This window comes from Podarcis bocagei (assembly GCF_964188305.1).
Source record: "Podarcis bocagei genome assembly, chromosome: 7".
In the NCBI taxonomy this organism is placed as follows: domain Eukaryota; kingdom Metazoa; phylum Chordata; class Lepidosauria; order Squamata; family Lacertidae; genus Podarcis; species Podarcis bocagei.
In genome coordinates this window covers 23426023-23452086 of record NC_138132.1, presented here as the reverse complement: position 1 = coordinate 23452086, position 26064 = coordinate 23426023, and the positions used below count along the sequence as shown (strand labels likewise).

Below are 26064 nucleotides of genomic sequence, written 5' to 3'. Positions count from 1 at the left end.
CAGAATGGAAAACTCTGCCTCCTTGCATCCGTAGCTTTTGGCTGCAATTGCAAAGAAACAATTTGAACAGTCTTAAAGCATGCTTCTGGTTCTTCCTCAGCAAGCACAGCTTGAATTTGATGGCTTCTGAAATTTGTCACCCCATCCAGGCCTGTTGGGATGGGTTCCACGCTGGGACTGATCCCCATTAACAGCACTGAATTTAACCAAATCTACTGCAAGTTCCAGGGATGTGGGTGGCACTGTGGGTTAAACCACAGAGCCTAGGGCTTGCCGATCAGAAGGTCAGTGGTTCGAATCCCCACGACGGGTTGAGCTCCCATTGTTCGGTCCCTGCTCCTGCCAACCTAGCAGTTTGAAAGCACGTCAAAGTGCAAGTAGATAAACAGGTAAGGTAAATGGCATTTCTGTGTGCTGCTCTGGTTCGCCAAAAGCGGCTTAGTCATGCTGGCCACATGACCCGAAAGCTGTACACTGGCTCCCTCAGCCAGTAAAGCGAGCGCCGCAACCCTAGAGTAGGCCACAACTGGACCTAATGGTCAGGGGTCCCTTTACCTTTACCTTTACTGCAAGTTCCACTGGGATAGTCAGGAATCATAGCTGCCCCAGCTGGAATTCAAGGTGCAGCTGTAAAAGGAGGGTGTACTCACCGGCAGTGATAAAGGGCTATCAACAAGCTAGGTGAATTCATGGAGGGTAAGTCCAGCAATGGCTCCTGTCATGATAGCATGGTGCTGATGATGCCAAGGTTGCAGGTTCGATCCCTGTTTGAGACAGGTGCATATTCCTGCGTTGCAGGGAGTTGGACGACATGATTCTCAGGGTCTCTTACAACTCTATGATTCTGTATGCAACCTCCAGCTATCAAATGGAAGTGCCTGGGAACAACTGCAGGAGGGCTATTACATTCATGCCCTGCTTGTGGACTAAGAAGAGGCATATGGTTGGCTAGTGTGGATAAAGGCATCTAGGATTAGATGGGCCAGCAAGACTCTACTTAGGTTCTTACATTGCCTGGGAACCATTTATGCTGCAAGATGGAAGCAAATGAGAAAGAGTTTGCAGGAGGTTAACGGCAGCAAATATTATTCCAACTTAAGTGTTCTATTTTGAGAACATATAGCAGCTTTTAAATTCACACCGCTAATGGGTGTTGGGAGATTAAAACATATACTTCTCTGTCTGTCTTCTGCAGCAGCCAAACCTGTAGAGTTGACAACCACCGCAACTGGAAATTTCTAGTTGTTGTTGTTGTTGTTATTTTTAAAAAGAGCATTTCCATCCTCTGTTGACACCAACATTTTCACTCCCTCACCCCTTCAGGGCTTGAAAACAATTCTAAATGCACTTACCTGTGAATTTTTGAACCGCCAATTCCTTATAAATAGTAAGGCACCGTCACTTCTGAAAGGACAAATCTACCACTTTTCCTTCAGTGATAGTGCTCCAGGCATTTGCATTTCAAAGAATCAAGCTGAATTAATTTCAGACGAAATGTAAATAAGGCACCTGGATGCTAATCAAGAAAGTAAACAGCAAATTTGGATTTTTTTTTTTCATGAATAAAACAGCATGTTAAGGAGGCAGCACCCTGGCAGGACATCTTGAGCTGTGTGTTCCTACAGGATTCTTTCATTAACATGGGGGTGTGAGGGGAAAGGTGTGAAATAAAATGAGGAAAGGTTGCTCCCATAACAGAAAATAAGTTTTAAAAGACCCTTAACTATATAATTCCAGGTCACAGCTGGAAACCTGTGGCTACAGCTTAGTGGCAGAGCATCTACTTGGCGCACAAAACTTCCAAGGTTCAATCCCTGGCATTTCCAGGCAGGGCTGGGAGAGGACCCTGTCTGAAACTCTGGACAGCTGTTGCCAGTCTGTGTGCAGACTGTCAGGGGACTGCCATCGGAACAGGGGAGGGAGGCAGGGAGTCATTGGGATACAGAGAGCCTCCAAAACTCCTGAGGAGCAGTTCCTCTTCCAGCAGTGGGAAAAGCCACACCTCCAGTGGAGAAGAGAGGGAAGGGCTCGAGGATGCTGCTGAAAGCCCCAGCGCCTCACCTCGCCAGGCTGGCCAGGAGGGAAGCACGCCACTTCCGTTGCCCAGCTTGCGCAGAGGGGTGAAACGCAAGGAGGGGAGGAGGAGGCTTGGGGTGCCGAAGTTCTTATGTTGGGGGAGAAGCCGGAAGGGGCCACTCCCAGATTCTGCAAGTGACTAAGATGGACATGGACTTTGTGGATCTGCACTGTGAATAGTTTGCACAATAAAACCTATTAAAAAAAATTCCTTCCATCTGAAGTGTGTATCTGAAGAAGTGTCCATGCACATGAAAGCTCATACCAAGAACTAACTTAGTTGGTCTTTAAGGTGCTACTGGATGGAATTCTTTTATTTTGACTATGGCACACCAACACGGCTACCTATCTGTAACAATAAAACCTGTAAAAGACAGGTCAGAGTCCTGCCTGGTTACTCACGAGCAACCACCACCAGCATCTGACAAGACTATACGGAAGTAGGTGGACCAGTGATCTGACTCAGTACAGTGGTACCTCTGGTTAAGAACTTAATTCGTTCCGGAGGTCTGTTCTTAACCTGAAACTGTTGAGACACCACTTTAGCTAATGGGGCCTCCCGCTGCCACCAAGCCGCCGTCGCACAATTTCTGTTCTCATCCTGAAGCAAAGTTCTTAACCTGAGGTACTATTTCTGAGTTAGCGGAGTCTGTAACCTGAAGCTTCTGTAACCCGATTGCTGTTGTCCAGCATAATCTGAAGGGTCACTAGTCCCTCCACCCCTGGTATAGTCAGTGTCAGCTCCAGCATTTTTTAGGGTCCCCAGGCAAGACACTCTCCAAGCCCCACACCTCAGCTGGGAATCCTGATTGCAGCAGGTGGGAGCCTTTCTTGGGTGCAGACCCACCAGTATAACTGAAGGAGCGCCTCCACCCCCATTGTTCAGCCCAAACACTGAGGTCCAGCGCCGAGGGCCTTCTGGCGGTTCCCTCATTGCGAGAAGTGAGGTTGCAGGGAAGCAGGCTGAGGGCCTTATCGGTAGTGGTGCCCGCGCTGTGGAACGCCCCCCATTAGATGTCAATGAAATAAACAACTATCTGACTTTTAGAAGACATCTGAAGGCAGTCCTCTTTAGGGAGGTTTTTAATGTTTGAAATAATAATAATAATAATAATAATAATAATAATAATAATAATAATAATTTATTTATGCTCCGCCCATCAGGCTGGGTTTCCCTAGCCCCTGTGGGCAGCTTCCAACAAAGATTAAAAATACATTAACACATCAGTCATTAAAAACTTCCCTAAAGAGGGCTGCCTTCAGATGTCTTCTAAACGTCAGATATTTGTTTAGCTCTTTTATCGTGTTTTCAGTATTCTGTTGGGAGCTACCCAGAGTGGCAGGGGAAACCCAGCCAGATGGGTGGGGTATAAATAAATTGTTGTTGTTCTTGTTCCTGCCTTTCATCCAGGTTACTTGAGAAATTCAAGAAGAGGAATCCTAAATTAATACTACCTCCTCAAAATTCCCCATTGTTTCCTCCTCCTTCCCCTTGCCTGACCAGGCTTTTCAAGCTTTCTGCGAAAAAGGTTGCATCTTTGTTAACTTCCTTTAGCTGGCTAAACTGTTCCCTCTGCTGACAAAACCAAGGAACAACTGATCAGCCAACTGAAATGATGTTGACTACAGCTTAGACTAATTTGGGTGGGGGCAACAGCAGGTATTTCAAAGTAATCTGTCCCATGACAAAATGTGCTTTTAAAGAGTGGAGAAACAGAGAGCAAATACATCACGTTTGTATTTAGTGCAAAACAATGGAGATTTGACCTCCGAAAAGGAAATATTCTGTGTTTCATTTCATATTCTGTTTTCTGAATATCTGAGCCCCCCTCTGCACCATACTTTCACAACTGTTTCATACCAATGTAAACAGTCAAGCTTCCCCCAAATAATCTTGGGTGCTGACCTAGTTGGGATTTGAACCCTGGTCTCCTGGGTTCTAGTTTGACACTCTAACCGCTACACCACATAGACTCTCAAGTGTGCATAGGATTGTAGCCTGGCTCAGCAAACCTATAGACACCCCAGAGGGTATTCCAGAGGCCAACAGAACACTTTCTCCCTATCTTCCTGAGAGTTCCGACTTTAGAGAGGGAACTTCAATGTTGGATTCCCCTCCCAATAAGAAATTCAGTTTGATATGAATTTTCAGTATACAGTGGTACCTCGGGTTAAGAACTTAATTCGTTCTGGAGGTCTGTTCTTAACCTGAAACTGTTCTTAACCTGAAGCACTACTTTAGCTAATGGGACCTCCCGCTGTTCTCATCCTGAAACAAAGTTCTTAACACGAGGTACTGTAACCTGAAGTGTCTGTAACCTGAAGCATCTGTAACCCGAAGTACCACTGTACGTTGCTTAATAGTAGTAGTGCAAACCTACCTAATTTGCACATCCTGTAAGAACATGCAAGTCAAAATATAGCCACCCTTCAAAATTCTCACTTCTCCTGAATGTGTGCAGAAAATGTCTATATTGGGGAAAATGCTTGTTAAAATGTGTTTATTAGGCAAAAATTGCATAGAAAAATGTGTATTGCTGGGAGAAACTGATGGGTTTCTGTGATGACTTGTTTTTCCTCAATGCAGACTGTTGTGGAAAGGATGTGACATTGAAATTAAGATGAGAAAGATGAAAAACAGAAACAGAAATAGATGGATTCATCCATCCCTACACGCTTACTCCAGTTGCAACAGAATCACCAGCGATCCTTCTCAATGACATCAGAGCTCCAACTTCACCAGCATCAAAAAGCATGTGTGTTCTGTGAGTGAATCTGGGGTGTGCAGAGAATGCAAAGGATGCAATGCCTTTCCAGTATCATGACAAACTCTCAAACTGGAGATTAAACCACAGCAGCCTTTGAACTGGCACCCTTTAATGCCAGGGAGGCGGGTGGCGCTGTGGGTAAAACCTCAGTTCCTAGGACTTGCCCATCGCATGGTCGGCGGTTCGAATCCCCGCGGCGGGGTGAGCTCCCGTCGTTCGGTCCCAGCTCCTACCCACCTAGCAGTTCGAAAGCACCCCCAAGTGCAAGTAGATAAATAGGTACCGCTTTATAGCGGGAAGGTAACAGCATTTCCATGCGCTGCGCTGGTGCTGGCTCGCCAGAGCAGCTTCGTCATGCTGGCCACGTGACCCAGAAGTGTCTTCGGACAGCGCTGGCTCCCCACCTCTTAAGCGAGATGAGCACGCAACCCCAGAGTCGGACACGACTGGCCCGTACGGGCAGGGGTACCTTTACCTTTACCTTTAATGCCATCCCACTTTTTTCCAGTGGGAGGGGGGAAGATGCAGGAGATGAAAAGGAAGAAGGGGGAAAAGGCTGAATCCAGGAAAAGATGGAAGAGGGCAAGCCACAGTCAATGAGAGTCCAAAAGGGCATTGGATGAGATGGAAGAGCCAACTTTCGTTCCCACATTCCTCAGTCCTGCATCCTTAAAGAGCCCAGGGTCACTTGCCCCTTCTACCAAAAGCAATGCTAGCCAATATTTCCAAAGCGTGTCCTTTAATGTGCCCCATAGTGTAGCTTCTGGCTGCTGCAAGGCTATTAAGTGTTGGCAATTGGAAATGACAGCACACCAGAACCATCAAGTATGCTCCCAAGTCCTAAAGTGGCCTGTTTCTCCGGTTTCCAGGTGTAGCTGCTATAACAATCTGATTTCAGGGGACTGGAACTGATATCAATGGTAATTATTATTATTATTATTATTATTATTATTATTATTATTATTATTTATTTGTACCCCGCCCATCTGGCTGGGTTTCCCCAGCCACTCTGGGCGGCTTCCATAGAAACAAAAAATACACTAAAATATCACAGATTAAAAACTTCCCTGAACAGGGCTGCCTTAAGATGTCTTCTAAATGTCAGGTAGTTATTTATTGCTTTGACATCTGATGGGAGGGCGTTCCACAGGGCGGGCGCCACTACCGAGAAGGCCCTCTGCCTGGTTCCCTGTAGCTTTGCTTCTCGCAATGAGGGAACCTCAGCGTCCGGGCAGAACAATGGGGGTGGAGACGCTCCTTCAGGTATACTGGGCCGAGGCCGTTTAGGGCTTTAAAGGTCAACATCAGCACTTTGAATTGTGCTCGGAAACGTACTACAGTTAGGTCATTTTAGAACTGCATTTTTGTGGGGTGGGGAGGACTTTTTAGGAGGTATTACTTCAACTCACATCAAAACTTGGTAAGCCAGCCCTGCTGTGTTTTGGGAGACCTCCTGCTCACCCTGAGTTTGACTCTGGTAGGGATGGGGGAGGAATTCGGTTGAATTTGGATTTCAGCGTGAGCCTACCTAGGTTGGACTTTCAAAAACAATATGCAAACTGAAACACAGCTGTCCTTCAATGCCTCTCAGATTTTGTGAAGCCATCCTTCTGTCAAATAATGCATGCAGGCATGCATTCAAAAGCATTTATTGGGGGAAAGTGTGCCAAAAAGATGCAATATACATTGTTGGAATTGACATACATTGCGGTACATGAAGTCAACTATCCATTGTCCTTGGGTAGAGATGGGGGAGAAATATAATTCAGATTGCATTTAAAGGCGAACCTCCCCAATTCACACTTTTCCAAACCATTCACAAACAAAAACACAGCTATTCATTGAAATCTGCCCTTCTCTGAATTTTGCAGAGCAGTTCTCCAGCCAAGTAATGGATTCAAGAATGCATGCGTTAGGGTAAATTGTGCATATAAATGCATATATTTGTGAAAATGACATGGGAAGAGGTTTTATGTTAGGAGAAATGGCTTGCCCAAATGTGTACACAAGGCAAAAATTGCATGCAAAAATGTGTATATTAGGAGAAAATTGCACTAAAATTCCTACAAGCTTTGATGAGGACTTTTTATTTAAATAAAAATAAAAATGGCAGAGTGGTGCAGAAATGTTGAGAATTCAACTTAAGGTGGGGAGGGATGAGAAACCATGAAAAATAGACTGATTTGTCCATTCTTAGACATGTGCCCTGAAATCCCATCCTAATGGCACCACTGCCCAGAATAGCGGTCCACTCTACAACGGAGAAACCACACATCTTTTGTCTTGCTCCCCAAATCATTACACAAACACTCAAGGAAAGACTCCAGTGTGAACATTTGTGTTTATTTTGTTCCTTTTTATAAATGGGCACAACACATGAGTAATAAAAAAAATAGACATTACCATTACAGTGCTACATTGGCAAAGATTATTTTTTAATATTTTTTTAAGGTTTTGGCCATCGACTCTGGACAAAAACAATTAAACATTTTTATTATTTTTATTATTATTTGTTTCCCCACCCTCCATTCATAAAACAGACACTAAATAGCAATTTCAGTACTAAACTCTAGAAGAGTTATGTACATACAAAAAAAAAATGATTTTAAGACATATTTTACCTTTAAAAATATATACATGCATTGCTCCCCCGTGTTAGCAGAATAGTACACAACTTGGTATTTTGCCTAACGTTAAAAGTTTTCCATTATCCCATGATTTGTAGCTCCCATAAGAGACTTGCAGAGGTATCTATTTGCTTGTCAAAACACTCCAGGAGGCAATTTTTTTGGGGGGTGGGGGTGGATATCAATGCTTTGTTTTTATCTATTTATTGAAATTTTATACACGTTGGGTTCCTATTTACAAGACAAGTGGGGCGGATTTTGTCTTTGAAGACACAGAAAACAATGAGGTTGTTCTAGCAAGCAGGCTGTTGCACTGGCAATTATTTTAAAAAAGCAGTTTTATAAAACAGTGTACAGAAAAGGAGTTGTAGCTGACTTCAGGATCCAATCCTAGCCCAGTCTACCCAGAAGTAAGTCTTAGTGAAAGCAACGACTTACACCCAGGTTAAGTGATGCTAGGATTGCAGCTTTTCATACTCAAAGTAAGCCCATTAAAATGAATGGACACGACTAGCTGAAGTCCATTCATTTCGGTAGCTCTACTCTGAGTGTAACTTAGTCAGATACCACCCTCTCTTTTTTTGCTTTTAGTCTGATTTGATTGTCAATTGTAAAGATATTATATTCGATCCCAGCCACAAACACATCTACCAACGCTGCCTCTGTGGCACTCCAGCTCTGGAGGCCTTGGGGAAAGAATCAAGGAAACTCCCACAGACATCACTAAATCTTGGGGCAATGACAATGTATTCAAAGTTGAACGCTAAGGGCTTGCACCTGTTATGACCTTCTGGATATGCTTGGTGGACTCCAACTCTCTTGAGCTCCAGCCAACATGCCCAATGATCAGAGATGATGGGAGTCCAATAACACCTTGAGGGCATCAGATTGAGGAAGACTTCTTTAATCAGATGTATCAGGAGAACCTTTCACTTTCTACTGGATTCCAACCCACACCAGCTCCAGCCATGTATGATGGAATTTGTAGTCCAGCAACATCTGAAGGGCCACAGATTTGGCTCCTATATAGTGTTCATTGTGTGGCCTGGCCATGAGGCATATTTAGGCTGCTGTCCTGCACCTACATTAAACTCAGTGGGATTTATTTACCAATAGACATGTGTAGGATTGCACTTTAAGGAAGATGCTTCAAGCAGAGACTTGTGTATCATTAAAAGGTCTACAAATGATCTTTATTTTTATAGATATTATGAAGTTAGGGTACCATTTTTTAAAAAATGCCTCAGGTTCCAAACTTTATTGATTTAGATCTAGGAACACAAGATGAACATTAACTGAGCCACCAGGTAAGGTGGGGAATCCCCAAAGTTTGAGGAAGTACAAAGAAATATTTAGGGAAGGAGAAATGATAATGAGCAAGAAAGACGGAACATTGCCAACAGTCAGAGAGCTGGAAAAGGAAAAATGGGAGTAGGGTAGAAGTGGGCATAACTGTCTGGCTGGAACCCTGAACAGAAACACTCCACACTGCAACACTTTGTTACAGGTCCTTGTGCATCTTAATAGTGATTTTGACCTCCTGGAAAAGGAACTGGAGCTTCATCTACCCTTGTCAGTCATTTGCTTGGCCGGGCGTCTGTGAAAAACTTAGATGTCCTGGTGCCCACCAATATAAACAGGGTTCTTCCTTGCTTATGTACACATTTTAAATTAATATTGTGTGTGTATCTATATGTACATACAAAAAACATGTACATATATACATTAACTACATACATATACATACACACATATGCATACACACACCGTAACATATTCACATCATCCCCACAGTCAAACTTCTGTCAACTGGAGGTGGTTTGTATCCATTCAGTAGGGTTGTAAGCAAAGCCCCTTGGTAAGACTCAAGCAAAATGTTATGTAATAGGAGTGCAGTGACCTTTCCCAAGAAAATGAAGGCCTTTTGAAGTGTTAAAGCTAGGAGAAGAGAGAATCCCATTAATCTTTAAGTGGAGCAAAATTGCCAATTAACTTTGGTTGGTGGGATGAAAGGAGATCATGCTTTGTTGCAGAGATTATTTTTGAGTGGAAAATTTCAGCCAGTATCTAGAGGATCAAGATAAAGGATCAAGAGGGGAGCAGGCAAAAAGCACACAAGAGCTGGCAACACTGGCTGTCACACAGCCATCAACCTTCATCATAGAAAGTCAATGGATTTGCAGGAGAAGAATATTTTACGTTTCCAGTAAGAACATTATTTAGATATTTGATTGCTAGGGAAATACAATTGCTTTGCAATAGAACAGAGATGGGTATGTTTTGGCCCTCCAGATGTTGCTAGACTACAACTCCCATTATCCTTGACTATTAACCATGCTGTCTGGAGCTGATGTGGCTTATAGTTTAACAACACATAGAAGGAAGTGGGTTCCCAGTCTTTGCAATAGATGCATGCTTTGAGAAAGAGCATCTAAATTGTGGAGAACGGATCCATTTTTCTCCACCTTGCAAAGGCACCAGAACACTGCAGACCACTATTTCAAAGCCAGAAGAATCTCAGAAGGAATTCAGGATGTTGGACTGGTTTAATTCCAATTTCCCTTTGTCTGTTCACTTTGGCCCTTAGAAAAAGGCTAACAGCATAATCAGTAGTCCCAGGACAGACCAAAGTGTTCAATGAGCTGTGTATGCTTTGGTCATTAAAACTGCTCAGATGTTATATAAACAACTTTTGAGAAGCACCTCCAGGTATTTGTGAGCTGCTTCTGCTGATGTTTATTCCATTTTTAATGTTCCTATCGGGATCACATAGAACTAAGGTAGGCAAAGTGGTGCATCTCCAGTTGTTGTTGGACTCCCAACTTCCATTAGCTCCAGCCAATGCTCAGGAATGATGGGAGATGGAGTCCAACAATATTGGCATGACACCCTGTTGCCTACCCCTACAGTAGAATGTTTGTGGAGAAGACATTTCCTGGTATGCGCTTTTTGTCTTTGATGAGCCCGGGAGTGCAAGCTCTAGCTGCTCAACGAACTGATGACAATATACACCCTCCTTTGTCCAAGGAGGAAGGTCCTCGTCAATGTACAAAGCACTTGACATCTGCATTCTTCATTTAAGGGAAGGAAGTCATTCCTGTTTGAATGAGGATATTGGAATGAATGAGGACTACTGTGTGGCTCTCTAGGCAGAATGGCATGCTTCACAGCATGCTTTATTTGGATTGCCTTCCTTTATCTTTTAATGCCTTCCCCCAACCAGGTACCTTTCAGGCTAACATCCTCCCTGACCATTGACCATGCTGGCACAGTGGCACACTCAGAAAAAGGACATATTTGTGTAACAAATCACTTTTGTTTCAATTTCCTCATTTCAGTGAGCTGAGTTTTCACGGTGTTGCGGCGTAAACACACAGAGAATCAATCAATCAGTCAGTCAGTCACAGAGATTGATGAAGTTCCTTCCTCCAATCTAATCAGCCATGTTTCTATATTTACAAAGAATCCCCTTTTCTAATGTAGTAAAGGAGTCAACACCTGTAGAAAATTATTTTTGGAACTTTGTGTTGGATCATTTCCATTAACTCTGTCACAGCAAATAGGCCTGTCGTGTTGTCGGACAACAGCGGCAATAGCAAAGTTTGGTGTCCATGACCAAAGTGTGTCTTTGATTGCTACCTGCATTAAGAGGCATCCTTATTTTTAAACATGCACTGTTTCTCTGGGATTAAACACATAAGGACATCTCCCCTGCTCCTTAAAAAGTAACTGTTGTAATGCTCACCTTCTGTCACTAGGTGTCGCTAAAGTGCAACTGTGTTCAGCCTTAGCTTCTTATGGAAACAGCACTACAGAGGCCCCTAATAGAATGTGCATACTCTTAGAAAGAAAGACAATACCTTGGAAACAGCTGCTGCTTCATTGGCTTTTAGGAGGACCTCATAAACCTCTCCAGTTTTCCAAGAGACGCTAGATTTTTTTACAAAGAAAAACAACTACAGAAAAAGCTGCATCAGACTGAAAGTGACTACTGATGAGAATTGCTACTCCAGAGTTATGGCAATATGTCCTTTTCATGAGTGTGAGTACCAAGAATCAAAACTCACATGGAACAAAGTTAAAACTCAGATCCATCAATGCATAAACTCACCCAGAGTCCCAAAGTGTCACAGATACAGCAAAAGCATTGCCTAGTTTCTGCATTTATAAAAAGAGAACTCCATAATAAAATCAAGATATTAAAGAGAATTTTTTTAATCTCGCGCCCCCCCCCCCCACCACACACACACATGAGATTTCAGGGTTTTACTGCCAGCTACTTAGTCTTTGTCTCCTTTTCTGCACGCAAACCAGTAGGACCTTGCAGTGCTTTGGATATATTACAAAGGCTGAAGTCTTTAGGCACAATTATCTGGGAGTGAGCCCCATTTGAATGTAGTGAGGCTTATTTCTGAGTCAGCATGCATGGAATTACATCGGAAATCAGTGTAAAAACCATTAGAAACCAGACACAAAGATGCTTCTCAAGAGTTTCTAATCTGCATGCATGAGGATAATTGGTGTAAAGCTGGAAGAATTTTAAAGACACCCAGGAGTTCAAAGGAAAAGTGACAAGATTAATAGTCATGGAAGCGTTGGGTTGGATCCAACTCACTTCTACTCAGAGTACATCCAATGAAATTAATGGACCGAAATTTGTCATACCCATTAATTTCAGTGGGTCTACCCTAAGAATGATTGACATTGGATACAACCCACTGAAATTAATGGGGGGTTGGCACTAACTCAAGAGTAGCCAATGTGGTTCCCACTAAATGTTGAATTTCAGCTCCCATCAGCTTCTGCCAGCATCGACAATGGTTTGTGATGATGGGAGCTGGAGTCCAATAATATCTGGAATGTACCAAATTGGCTACCGCTGGACTAAACTGATTTAGTAGTTTCAATCACAAAAGCTCAATGATGCTGCTTTCATTTGCTTTGAGATATTAACATTCATCAGGAAATATAACCTACAGGTAACCAATGCTGTTGGACTACAACACCCATCATCCCTGACCATTGGCTATGCCGACTGGGGCCAATGGGAGTTATAGTCAGGCAGCATTTGGAGACCACTGTATTGGCTAGTGCTAAGCTGACCAGAAGAAACATGAACAATGAGATTTGTAGCTGTAATAGAATAATAGGATCAGAAGGTTATTGCCAAGATCTGCTGGTTCAGCTAGGCTGGAATGAATTATGGTTATTCATTGCACAACCTGAGAATCTACCATGAAGCCAGTTCCTTCAGCACATGGGCGACATTTTCAAAGTTTTCTGAATGGGAGACCAGGCCCCCTTATTCACACGCACCAAGGCAGCACAGTGCTCGCTACGAGTAAGCAAGACAGGCAACTTGACTCTTTGGAACCAATTCCTACATGAAGGCAAACTGCCAACCTCATTCCCCTCCCATTGTTGATTAGTGTAATGGCAATATTGATGGTGGGTTGGGGTTGACATACCTGCATTTGTTTAGCATTACCACCTTGGGTTACCTTCAATTTCAAAATCGAGGGAGGGATTCCAATGTACTCTTGCCCCCTTTTTTCCCTTTTTTGCCTTAACACAGAGAACAAAAATATTGTTGGGTCAACTTTGCTCTCACTGTGGTTTGCTGGGGGGGGTCATCTGTTTGCTGTTGTTCATAGATGCGCATGCACACTTCTCCATCAAAACCTCCAGAAACTGACAGCTACACAGCTTCCCAACCTCAAAAAAAACCCCAAATTGTTTCTAGAACATTTTTTTTCCCTCCTTGGTGTCTGTTGTCCTGCATACTTACCTGGGAATTGGTAGGCATTCTTAAGATTGCGGCAGTTCTCTTCAGATATTCAAAATAGCACGTGAAGGCTTAAACCAGGCATAGGCAAACTCCCCCCCCCCCAGCTGTTTTGTGATTGCAATTCCCATCATCCCTGACCACTAGCTAGGAATCATGGGACTTGTAGTCTGGAGGGCCGAGTTTTCCTGTGCCTGGCTTAAACTATGCAGCAAATAGCAAGTACCACACCCCACATCCCCAGTGTGCCCTGCTCCCACATCCCCCCCCCCCAGCTTTTGCACACTGAGCATGAGGTTTTGCTTGAACATACCTTACACGGAGTCGGACGGGTGGTACCTCCAGTTCAGTATTGTCTATGATGGCAGACAGCAGCTTTCAGGGGTTTCAGATGGGAGTCCTCCTCATCCCTACCCAGAAATGCCAGGGACTGGACCTGGGGCTTTCTTTCTGCATGCAAGTAAGGTGCTCTACCACAAAGCCATGGCCCTTCCCCAATAGTTAGAATCCTCACAGGTTAGAATCCCCTACGCACATCTCAGTTGGGTATCCTGATTGCACTAAATGTGTAAAAATCAGAGGTATATCCAGCACTCATGGGAACATTGTGGGCAGGACCTGCATGCATGCCCCACTCTAATCCCAAACCCTATACATATGGACTCAGAAGTAGGTCCCATTGGCTTAAAGGGGGCATACTCCCAGGGAAGTGTTGATATGATCACAGCCTAAGTTAAATGTATTTTGCTGCTATAAGTCAGCTGTCTTAAACAACAGCTCCCATCATCCCCACCCAGCCAATGGGAATTGTTGTCCAAAACACCTGGAGGGCACCAGGTTAGGGAAGGCTGCCATATGTTCGTTCTGCTACTTCCTTTACTGGTTTTGCCAGCCTGCTTTTTGAAAAGTTCAACAGAGTTCCCAGCTTTCCTTTGTATAGCCAATGTGCCAAGCTCAGCAGCAACTTTGTGGCTCAACTCTGAATCTTCCCCTGTTTACTTATATATCTCTGAACTGTGGTCACTTGGCTTGCTGCTCCAGCCAAGGTGTGTGTACAACATTCAGTCAATGCAATTTGAATGGGCATTTGCCAATACATATTGGCACCTTGCAATAGCATCCTATTAGTGATGCATAATTTAAAACACCCTTATCACCCATTGGTGATTTTCAATTGCATTGCATTTTCCCCACCCATATTGTTTTATTTTTGTTTTTTAGTACCCTTGGCTTTCTGATATGTAAGAGTGAACATTTGTCTTTCCTTGCCTTCATTTTTATTGCATACAGTTCAATCGCCAATTTATCCATTTAGTCCCTCTGTGGCATTTGGGCCATAGGTCATCTGCCAATCTATGGGTCAGCACTATTCCCTCGCCTACGTTGCCAGTGAAAATGTGACATCTGCTTTAGCAGGGAAGGTTTGGGTGAAATGTCACACTCCCCAGCTTGATGCTGACCTACAAATTGCTGCTTCGGAGATGCAGGTTTCACCCCAACAGTTGAGCACTGGTGTTTATTAACTTTTTACCACTTCCTTTTATTTACAGAGTTATATGGAACCCAAGATCTGCTGCAGCAGATCATGGACTCATGTTGTCCTTCTCCCTTCCCCCATATTCCCCCATACCCTTATAAAGAAGGAAAGGACCCACACCACTGGTTGAGAAGTGTGACACATTATCTATTTCCTACAGACTTCAGAAAAAGCTTGCCTTTTCCACACGTATCCCTGTTTTCCCACAAATAATATCTTAGAAAAGTGTTTCTTGGTCATCTGCCTGAGCTTGCAATACCATGCAAGTTGAGTCTTCAAGGTCACAGTGAAAGCCAGCTGAATGAATCTGGGCATAAGGTTTAACCGGAAACCTCTGCAAGCCTAGGATGGTCCTTCTGTAGGGAGATAGTTTCAAAGTGGTGGTTGTGAGTAGGAATGGGAGGAAGGGAGGTGCTCTCAGCAAGGAAACAATGCACAGCTGGGAAAAGGTGCTCTCTGTGGACCATGTGAGATCTCCAAGGAAGCAATTAAAATGTCCATCGCAACCGACCGATTGCAGGAGGGAGCTGTGAGCAGCCCAGATGATCAGATGTTGCATCTCCTGGCTGTTGCATCTCCTAGTCGAGCGGAGTCAGTCAAGTCAAAAAAGATATCGCCTTGAAGAGTGCTGCAAAGTGCCAGAAACCAAAACGGACCACCTCATTTGAAACAAAAGAAGTCAAGGCTCTAGACCTGAGGGAGGTGTGACTCGAGACCGTTCCTGGCAGAGGTGCTAATTCAAGCGTTCATCCAGCCAGGAGTTCACTGTTTGCTCCACATTCTGATGCTTTCTGATTCAACCTTCCCCTTTCCTTTTTAAAAGCAAATAACATACATGATACTTTTTAAAAAAACTGTCGGTTTCTTCTAGGCTTCTTTGTTAAAATTCACAGACTTGATTAGAAAGAGAGAGAAAAAGAGGCTGGGTGAATAATAAGAGAGATTTTTTTTCTTTTTTGTTTCTGTTTCTTAAAAAACGGACGGCATCGGGACAGAAAAAGAGGTGGCGAGGCACTGATTTATGCATAGAATTCCTCCTGCTTGTCGGGTTTTTGGTACGTGACACTCGCCTGCTTTGGCTCCTCCAAGGTATAGCTCCCCTCGTCCTTCTTTTTCATCCTGTAGATGAGCAGCATCACCAGGAAGGCAGCAAAGAGAGCTCCAACGACCCCGCCCACAATCACGGCTGTAAAGAAGACAGCAAAAGATGCAGAGTCAGTAATATCTCAGAAGGGTAGCCCAATGGTTGCCATTAATTTGATGCTGAATTGATTTTAGAATGAATTGATTTTAGTATGTATTTCAATTAATTGATTGTGATTTTATGTAAACTGTGTTACTTTTACTGTTGTTAGCAGCTCTGAGCCCGGTTTCGGCTGGGGAGGGTGGGATATAAATAAATAAAAAATTATTATTATTATTATTATTATTATTATTATTATTATTATTATTATTAGGATGCAACCCTCCTCCAGGACAGGGGTGGAGCAGCTCAGGTCCAGGAAGCTCAGGCTCTCCTGAGGCCATGCCCCTCCTCCCCCAGGGCCACACTCCTCACCAGCCTTGTTTTGCACCCTCCTTGGGCCCTTTTGTTGGGTTGAAATGAAATGCGTCCTTGAACTTGGACCATTACTCTCTCGCTTGCCTGGATAGCAGGATGGAGGGGTGTGTGTGTGTGTGTGTGTGTGTGTGTGTGTGTGTGTAGAAACTACAAAGGTAAATTTACAGTCCTTTTTCAAAACTGGAAATGGCTGGGATTAAATGGGGAACCTTCTGTGTGAATATTCACACACTGAGCTTTTTGGTCCCTCGCTATCTGAGGCAGCACCATTTCAGAAAAAAAGTGGGGGTCCTATTCCAGAATGCTCCCCTGGTATACCTTGATTCTTGGTGAATTTGAGACCACCTCCTGCTATTTTCTATTTACATGGAGAGCGTTTTGTTTTGTTTTGTTTATTTTAAAAAAGTGGACAGGGGAGGAGCATTCAAAATGGCAACACACACACACACACTGCAATCAGTAGTGGTACAATCCATTCTAGCATGTCAAAGCCCTCTCTACTGCATTTGTAAGTTATATTCAGATGTGGGAAATATTGCTTTAGTTTTGCTGATCTGAATGCTGACACTTCCAGTGTTCCTTTTCCACTGCAGTACCTGTTATGGAACAGTGGGGGTTTTTTAATCAATATACCAGCATATCACACTAAATTTCATTTGCCACTCATCCTTCTTTTCCACATATGCGTGTTTCTGTTCCCCCGTGAAAACAACAGAAAAGAACTATAAACCAGTATACCACCGCAAATTCTGCCCCTTTACTCCTGTGATTTTTCTGGATGAATGTTTTGTTTGTCGTCCCCCCCCCCCCCGGAAGTTATTAACCTGGAAATGAGTGCTAAAGTTTTGCTATATTCCACCATATTTCCAGAAGCGGTTTTTATGTCTCTGGAAAGCTCAACGACAATGCAAAAATTAACAGTTCAGGAAATGCCAGGGAAACAGAATAAACTGTCCTGTGAATGCAGTCATAGACTAGATTGTAAAGACACCTATGGAGGGGAAGATACCTATTAGCTGCTATTAGCTGTGGCTGTTAAATGGAACCTTCAAGTCCAGTGGCAGCATGACACCCCCTTCATGCCAATTGCAAAAATAAAATATTGCAATTGGAAGCAGTGCAGGGAGTTGCAAACAGTGAAGAAGGGCTATTGCCTTTATGCCCTGCTTCTGGGCTTCCGAGAAGAATCTGATTGGCTGCTGCAGGGAACAGAATGCTGGACTGGAAAGGCCATGTGAACTCACCCAGCAAGGCTCTTTTTAACGTTCTTCATTTTGTCATCCAAAAGACCGAATTGAAATAAGCCAAATAATGAATTGGTAAGCAAGCAAGCAATTGGGGACACGTGGTGGGCATATGGTCTGAAGGAACGTGGGGCCACCACCTTGCTGAAGCTAAACAGGTCTGGGTCTGCTCAGTACTTATTTGACTGACCACCAGGAAAGCACATCTACATTGTCTTGGGTTCCACCATGGCATAAAGATGGGATAGAAAACATCAAAAGACAACTAACCTGCTTTAAAAAAAAAACACCCTCTGCTCAAAGACTTTATATATATATATATATATATATATATATATATATATATATATATATATATGCAAAATGCATACCAAGGCAGAATCAGTAAAATGTAATTATAAAGCCATTTTAAACAGGTATGGGAAACCTTTGGTCCTCCAGATTTTGCTGGATTATAACACCATCATCCTTGCCCATTGATCATGCTTGTTGGGGATGATGGGGGCTGAAGTTCAGCAACATGTGGAGGGCCAAAAGTTCCCCAGGCCTGATTTACAACACCCATTATACCTCAGAATAAGTACCTACCTATGAGGACCTCTTTCCTTTCCAGGATGTTTTTCTGGGGGAGCTGTGCAGCCGAGTTCCCAGATTCTATTGTATTGTCTACAAGCCCCGGCTCAGCATTCTTCCTCAGCACCGGCCCGGAGGCTGGGGTAACCAGGGCAACCACTTCATTGCTGAGCTCCGTCTGAGCTGCCACCTCCTCCTCCTCACGGATTTCAAAGTCCCCGCTGACGGGAACTTCCAGTTCATTATTCATTGACGTGGAAGGGGTCGCATCCAGAGGCTCTCCCTGCGAGAGAGAACACAGAGGACTGAGAGAGGAAAGGAGGGAGAAAGGATGCTTCATGGGGCAAGAAAGAAGACACATCTGTGGCAGGAATGGGGAGGCAGAGGTCCTCCAGATGCTGCTGGACTCCAACTCCCATGAGTTACCTCTCGCTTGGACTACTGCAATGCGTTCTATGTGGAGCTACCTTTGAAGGTGACCCAGAAACTACAACTAATCCAGAATGCGGCAGCAAGACTGGTGACTTGGAGCAACAGCAGGGACCACATAACACCGGTCCTGAAAGACCTACATTGGCTTCCAGTATGTTTCCAAGCACAATTCAAAGTGTTGGTGCTGACCTTTAAAGCCCTAAATGGCCTTGGCACAGGATACCTGAAGGAGTGTCTCCACCCCGATCGTTCTGCCAGGACACTGAGGTCCACTGCCGAGGGCCTTCTGGTGGTTCCCTCACTGCGAGAAGCCAAGTTACAGGGAACCAGGCAGAGGGCCTTCTTGGTAGTGGCACCCGCCCTGGGGGACGCCCTCCCACCAGATGTCAAAGAGAAAAACAACTACCAGACTTTTAGAACACATCTGAAGGCAGCCCTGTTTAGGGAAGCTCTTAATGTTTAATAGATTATTGTATTTTAATATTTTGTTGGAAGCCACCCAGAGTGTCTGGGAAACCCAGCCAGATGTTTCTCTATGCCTGGCTTATGCTAATATGTTTCTGTTTGGCTACAATCTATACTTGGTTACCTTATTAATAAATCTGAAATTTGTTTGCTTATTGATTATTTAGAAGCATTTCCAAACCACTGAATATTTCGTTTAATGATGTCTAAGCCGTGTACACTATGTACAATAGAAACACAATATCCATTTAAAAAACCTAAGAGCATAAAAGCCATGGTATAAAAACATACAAAAGCAAATAAAATAAGATAGGAAGGATCCGTGCACATAGAACAGGTTGCAATTTGGTGGGTTAGGGAAAGTCTGAGTCAAATAAGGTCTTCATAAGAAGAAGAGAAGAAGAAGAGTTTGGATTTGAGATCCCGCTTTATCACTACCCGAAGGAGTCTCAAAGTGGCTAACAATTCTCCTTTCCTTTCCCTTCCTCCCCCACAACAAACACTCTGTGAGGTGAGTGAGGCTGAGAGACTTCAGAGAAGAGTGACTGGCCCAAGGTCACCCAGCAGCTGCATGTGGAGGAGCGGAGAAGCAAACCCGGTTCACCAGATTACGACTCCACCGCTCTTAGCCACTACACCACACTGGCTCTCTGCTGAGGCAGCAGTAATAGGGAAAGGACCATAGCTCTGTGGGGAAGAATCTGCTTTGAATGCAGAGGGTCTCAGGCTCAGTCCCTGGCATCTCCAGCTTGGGCTAGGAAAGACCCTGTCAGAAATCCTGGACAGCCACAATGGTATGACTCAGAAGAAGCAGGCTTCCTGTTTTGTGTTCCTCTTACATGAAACCACAAAATCTAGGGCAGGATCTAGCAGAGGCCAATTCAATAGGCATCTCCATGTGGGAACAACCCCAAAAACGACAGAGAATGAATTAGAAAACTTTTTGAAATAATAACTTTGCCTTCAACCCTCATCATTCAGTGGTTCTTTAACATAAGAAGATTCTACCGCCCACACTGCTCTTTCTGAGTCAGACTCTGCACTTTTATGAGAAAACTGGTTGGAATCCTCTCTCAAAGCCGCTCTCATGCTCTTCTGATTTATTATTCTCCTGGGCAAATAAGAAGAGGCAAAGTTGAGGGATCTTCACAAGGAGCATTTTTTGAATGTTGTGGAACTGCCTGTTACAGACATTGGCCGGCAGGGGGAGGCAGAGACTAATGGCTTCTGGACACACCCACCCCTGAAATAAGGCTTTGCAACATAATGACCCAAGAACAGTTAACCCTGAAGGAATCAGCTATCTCAGGTGCAGGAGACAGGATATTTCAAAACAAGAGTGGCATTTTAACAAATACATTTTCGGAAAAAGGAGGGAGGAAGGAAGATGCCTCCGTGCAGAGGAACCACCTTGAGCCAAAGACTGGGGGTTCAGTGATGAGTGCCGTGTGCAATGTCACACATGTGGCGTGCAGTGCACAGCTGCGACATTGCATGCACGACACGCATTGCGCCCTGTGACGTCACACAAGCAATGCGCTTATCACTGGGAGGAGGCATGTCGTCGTGAGGAGGCCTTGCCCAGTGCCACACAGCTTCAATGGCCATAGCTCCTTCTCATGCACGCTCAGGAAGCACCTGCATTTGATGCTGCGCTCGGCTCAGCAGTTTGGCCTCTTCCACCCCCTCAATATTTGGGGGTGGGGTGAAGCCCCCTGCTAAGGAATATTGATGGGGCTGAAGATGCCTCTGCCCCCTAGAGTAGGCACGCCTGCCTCCGTGTAAGATTGGGGTAGGAAGCCCTCCAGGGAGAGCCAGTGTGGTGTAGTGGTTAAGAGCGATAGACTCGTAATCTGGGGAACTGGGTTCGCGTCTCTGCTCCTCCACATGCAGCTGCTGGGTGACCCTGGGCCAGTCACACTTCTTTGAAGTCTCTCAGCCCCACTCACCTCACAGAGTGTTTGTTGTGGGGGAGGAAGGGAAAGGAGAAGGTTAGCTGGTATCACTAGGGTAGTGATAAAGCGGGGTATCAAATCCAAACTCTTCTCTTCTTCTCCAGATATTGCTGGACTACAACTCCCATCATCCATGGCCAACAGCCATGCTGACCGGGGCTGATGGGAAATGGAGTCCAACAACAATTAATAATAATATTATGCATGTATGCATGGGAAATGGCACTAAGGGTTAAGATAAGGCTCGTGTGAGTCGTGTGCCACCACATCTGCCGTGGATCCACTCCTTTTTTGGAAAGGCTGGCCAGCCTTCAAAATGAATTGTGCTTAAGAGCAATGATTCCTTCTCGTTTTCAGGAAAAAACGGAGCGCAGTCTGCTCATCCCTTCTGCAGATTGTGGAGGTGATACTGCCTCCATTTGCCAGGAACAATGTTTCAAGTTTAATATTGGTTTTTTAAAAAAAAATATATATGATAAAGTTTAGTAAAGAAAGCACTAGGAGAGCTTTCTACAGCTGTCCCCAAAGAATCTATGGTGGTGTGTGGGTGGGTCTGAAAATCCACACCCTTTTGTGTCAAGTACATGTGTAAGCTAGAATGTTGTAGTGTAGAGGGTGGGGAACAACTGACCCTCCAAATGTTGCTAGACAACAACTCCCATGATCCTGGACCATTCGTCTTTCTGGTTCGGGCTGATGGGACTTGGAAGTCCAGCAACATCCCTACCACAGATGCAGTGGCAAGAGGGCTAGACTAGGAGTGGAGAGAGCCAGGCTGAAATCCCCACTGAGCCATAAAGCAGACTGGGTGACCCTGGACCACATAGCCTACCTCACAGGGCTGCTGTGAGGATGAAACAGCAGCGCCATATGAACCTCTGTGAGCTTCTCAGGAGCAAAGTCTGGACAAAATGATAATAAGCAAAATAACAAAACCACACCCAGCACTTTTAATCCAGCTCCTGGGATTCTTTGTGCTTTCCCACAATACATCCCAGCCACGACCAACCAAAATAGCCTCCTTCTTCATATTTAACAAGAGCAAAGAAATGCCGTCATCCCTATTTTGCAGATTGGGAGCCCAGACAAAGAGAAGGATTAGATTTCTCTGCGGCACCTGTTGTGTCTCTAACTGGCAGATTGTTAGAAAGAGGATAATGTGCTGAGCACCGGGAGGGCTTGGAAACCCAGAAGATCCACCCAAAAACCAGTGCAGCAAAGAAAGCTGCCATGCGCTGAGTCAGGCCACTGGTCCATCTAGCTCAGCATTGCCTACACTGACTGGCAGCAGTTCTCCAGAGCTTCAGATATTATATGAATCATAGAGCTGGAAGAGACCCCCAGGGTCATCTAGTCCAACCCCCTACAATGCAGGAATCTCAGTAGATGAAGAACAGGTGATCTACTCCTGAGTCACAGCCCTCTAGCAATAGATCAGGGCGATTTCTCCCCTGCCGCCCTCCTCTAAATGTTACAGTCACAATGCTGGAATGACAGCTGCAGCCCAGCAGCCAACTGGTGGCATGACTTTGGGGAAGAAGTCTAGCCTGACTGAAAAGAAATAGACTAAGAAGGAGGTCCCCAAACACAGCAGAGCTGGCTTACCACAAACAAGTCAAGTAATACACATTACTATTGAGGTAAAGGTGAAGGACCCCTGGATGGTTAAGTCCAGTCAAAGGCGACTATGGGGTTGCGGCGCTCATCTCGCTTTCAGGCCAAGGGAGCTGGTGTTTGTCCATAGACAGCTTTCTGGGTCACGTAGCCAGCAGGACTAAACCGCTTCTGGCACAACGGGACACCGTGACAGAAACCAGAGCACACAGAAATGCTCTTTACCTTCCCGCCACAGTGGTACCCTTTTATCTACTTTCACTGGTGTGCTAGGTTGAACTGCTAGGTTGGCAGGAGCTGAGATAGAGCAATGGGAGCTCAACCCATCGTGGGGATTCAAACCGCTGACCTTCTGATCAGCAAGCCCAAGAGGCTCAGTGGTTTAGACCACAGTGCCACCTGCATCCCTTACATATTAGAAGCAGGACACACACCAGCATGGTGCCTGTGAGTGCAGATGTGGCCAAAGCAACATTTCCTGATGCCTACGAGGTTCATTTTCCCCAGTGAAATAAGGCTTACGAGAGGCATTCTATTGCCACTCATAGAATAGGGAGCAGCGTTTGCTTGGTTGCACATATAAGTTTCTCCAACTTGCAAATCTGCCCATGGGTCAAAAAAGTGGCAAACCCGGATCTGTCATTATATAGTATTAACTGCCCTTCACTACCAGGCCCCAGAGCAGGTTACAAATCTAAACTCGTGGACATCCAAAGAAATGAATGAGGGGAGATGCAGGACAAGCAAAAGGAAGTCCTTTGTAGGTCAGCTATAAAATTCACTCCCACAAGATGGCCACTTTAAAAGGGTCTTAGTGGAAATCATGGAGGATAAGGCTACTAGTTGTGATGTCTATATTCTGCTCCATGGTTGGAGGCAGTAGACCTCTGAATACCACTTGCTGGGAATTGCAGGTGAGGCGAGTGGGTTCCTGCTTGCTGGCTTCCCATAGACATCTTGTTGGCCACTGTGAGAATAGGAAGCTGGATTAGATGGGCCACAGACCTTATCTGGCAAGCCCTTGTTTTCTTCTCCTGCCCTTTGCTTCAGAGAGGAAAATGTATCGGGCTGGCCCTGTTTCTGTTCCTAGGAATCACTTATTGGATTCTCTGATCTGTGCACTTCCCTCTAGGCATACGATCGGCCTTTTCAATTGTGGCACCCCTAAATTTTTGAATTTCCTCACCAGACATCCTTATCTAGCACCTACTTCAAGATTCCAGGTGACAAAGGTTTTATTATTTTCAAGCTTTCGCACCATTTAACCGGGATCTGTTGTTTTGGGGTTGGACGGTTGGTTGGTTTCTAATGCTGGAGCTGTTGTTGTTTTTTTGTGATCTAACTAAATTGGCTTGTATTCCACCAGCACTGCTTTTGATTTTTGCTGGAAGCCCCCTTGGTGCCCAATACAAATTCCCCACCTAAATAAATTTTTGGTTGGATTAATTAAAAACTATTTGATGGTGACAGCAGATCTCACACTATATGTCTGTATTTTAAAAAAAATCAAATTAACCTAAGCACTTACTCTGACATTCTCCCGCTGCTATTTCTATCTCCACGGTCGAGCCTCAAACTTGGCCCTCAAGAGTGTAGAGGGCGCAGAGAAGGTGTTAAGAAACCAAATCAACTGGAATAAAAAGGTGCTGTGCTCTCAGTGGAAGGTAGGGAAAACGGCATCATCCACAACCCTTCAGAAAAAAGAACCTTGGGTTGTAGCCAATGCTAGACCCACTGAAATGAATGAGCATGACTAAGGATGTGTTCAAACAGGAGGAATGTTACATTAGTTTTCCTGATTATAACGCTAGGGCTTCTGGCTGTTTTCTAATGTTCTTTACACATTGAAGAACCTGTTGAGCTATGGAACTGTGGCTTTTTGACTGGCATACAGGCATGACACACTAAGTTTCATTCACACTAGTGGGCGCAGTGTGACACAACAATGAACACCATTGGGCATCGCTACTCCCCCATCCCTTCTGCACATGTGTGCTTCTGTTCCCCCATGAAAAGGGCAGGAAAGAATCGCAAACATTATGCCGCCCCCAAAGCCGTCAATTTACTCCCACAATTTACATCAACCAGGGTTAAAGTCTGATGTGCAACAAAAGCTGATATTTGAAGTTAACAATGCCGGCTTGTTCTTAAAACAAAAAAGTGTACTTCTCCCCCTGCACTTTCAAGAACCATTATTTATATTTCTCTGCAAATTTAGTCAGCTGGTTTACAATTCAGGTGGTAGCCCTAATACACGTGTGCAGTGTTTGCTGAACCCCTCACACCATGCCATTTTCCCGGTTAATATTACAGCCCCAAGCTCTTCTGGATTAAAATTTTAAAAGGCAGTGCGCAGTGCCAGTCTTTCCTCCCTAACAAGGCTAGGATCATTTTTAGGGAAGAGGAAAATGACATGCAGAGGGAAAAGTCATTTACCAGGACTGCTGCCCTGAACCCATTTGCCCCCACCATCCTGCAACTTCCTTTAACTTTATTTAAACATTTAAATAAACATAAGATGAGAAGAACCAATAACAGACTGTCTGCGCCTTGTGCTGTTTAGCCCTGCTCCCTGTCCTGCATGCCTTTTTCCACCTGGACTGACTCCAGCTACAAACACCGAAGCTGCTGAACAGACTGTTGGGATGGAGTATTGCTTAAGGGCTTGGGGGGGGAGTGGTTGCTGTTATTGATATTAAATTTTTGTATCTTTATTTTTAGATCTTCTTATGATTAAATGTGGAAATTTTTACTCTGGTTGTGCACTTTGCCAAAGCGTCAGGGAAAAAATTAAACGCCCCCACCTAATGCCTCCTTGCAACTTGCCCTTTTGAACCTGAGGGGGGATCAAACGGCAAGTTTCTGATCTAAGGAACTCCTTATGTGGATGCTGACTGCAGCAATAACTTCTTTGGCCCATAAATCAAAGGGCTTTAGCCTCTCATTTTGGCATGAGAATATGTGGACTCTGGCTACTGTCAAGAAAATAACTCACAAATTACATATTTCTAAGCGTAAGGAAGACCCACAACCTTTCTGTGTTGTTTGGTGTGTCATTACTTATGTGATAAATTCAGAAAACTCTCTCCCCTGGCCCAATTGTGGAGTTTGGCTTCCATGATGCGTTCTACTGCTTTTATTTTTCTGCATTATTCGCTCTCTGTTTTTTCGTGGAAATACCTCTGTGCTGCTCCTGTGTTTTGTAACTTTGGTGGGTTGGGTGGGCGTGTTTGTATTTTTGTTGCTTTGTTTGTATTTTGTATTTTATGTTCATAGAATCATAGAATGGTAGAGTTGGAAGGGATCCCGAGGGTCTTCTAATCCAAAGTAATATCAACTACATAATCCATGATAGGGGGCTATCCAACCTCTGATTAAAAATCTCCAAGGAAGGAGAGTCCACCACTTTCTGTTCCACTGTCAAACA

General features: G+C 44.4%; 1 protein-coding gene and 1 long non-coding RNA gene across 2 annotated transcripts in view; one reads left to right on the top strand and one right to left on the bottom strand.

Moving 5' to 3' along the window:
• The first annotated feature begins 2668 nt into the window (after window positions 1–2668).
• Window positions 2669–26064, top strand: part of LOC308591360 — a 329063-nt gene continuing 305667 nt past the window's right edge. The window contains exon 1 of the long non-coding RNA XR_014010140.1: window positions 2669–2701. This is a non-coding gene — a long non-coding RNA (uncharacterized lncRNA). The remainder of the gene's footprint in view (window positions 2702–26064) is intronic.
• Window positions 7172–26064, bottom strand: part of SDC3 (syndecan 3) — a 126956-nt gene continuing 108063 nt past the window's right edge. Inside the window, exons 4-5 of the mRNA XM_081202006.1 lie at window positions 18187–18454; window positions 7172–15979 (exon numbers count right to left, since the gene is read on the bottom strand). Coding sequence (XP_081058132.1) covers window positions 15813–15979; window positions 18187–18454 — 435 coding nt within the window. The 3' untranslated portion in view covers window positions 7172–15812. The remainder of the gene's footprint in view (window positions 15980–18186; window positions 18455–26064) is intronic.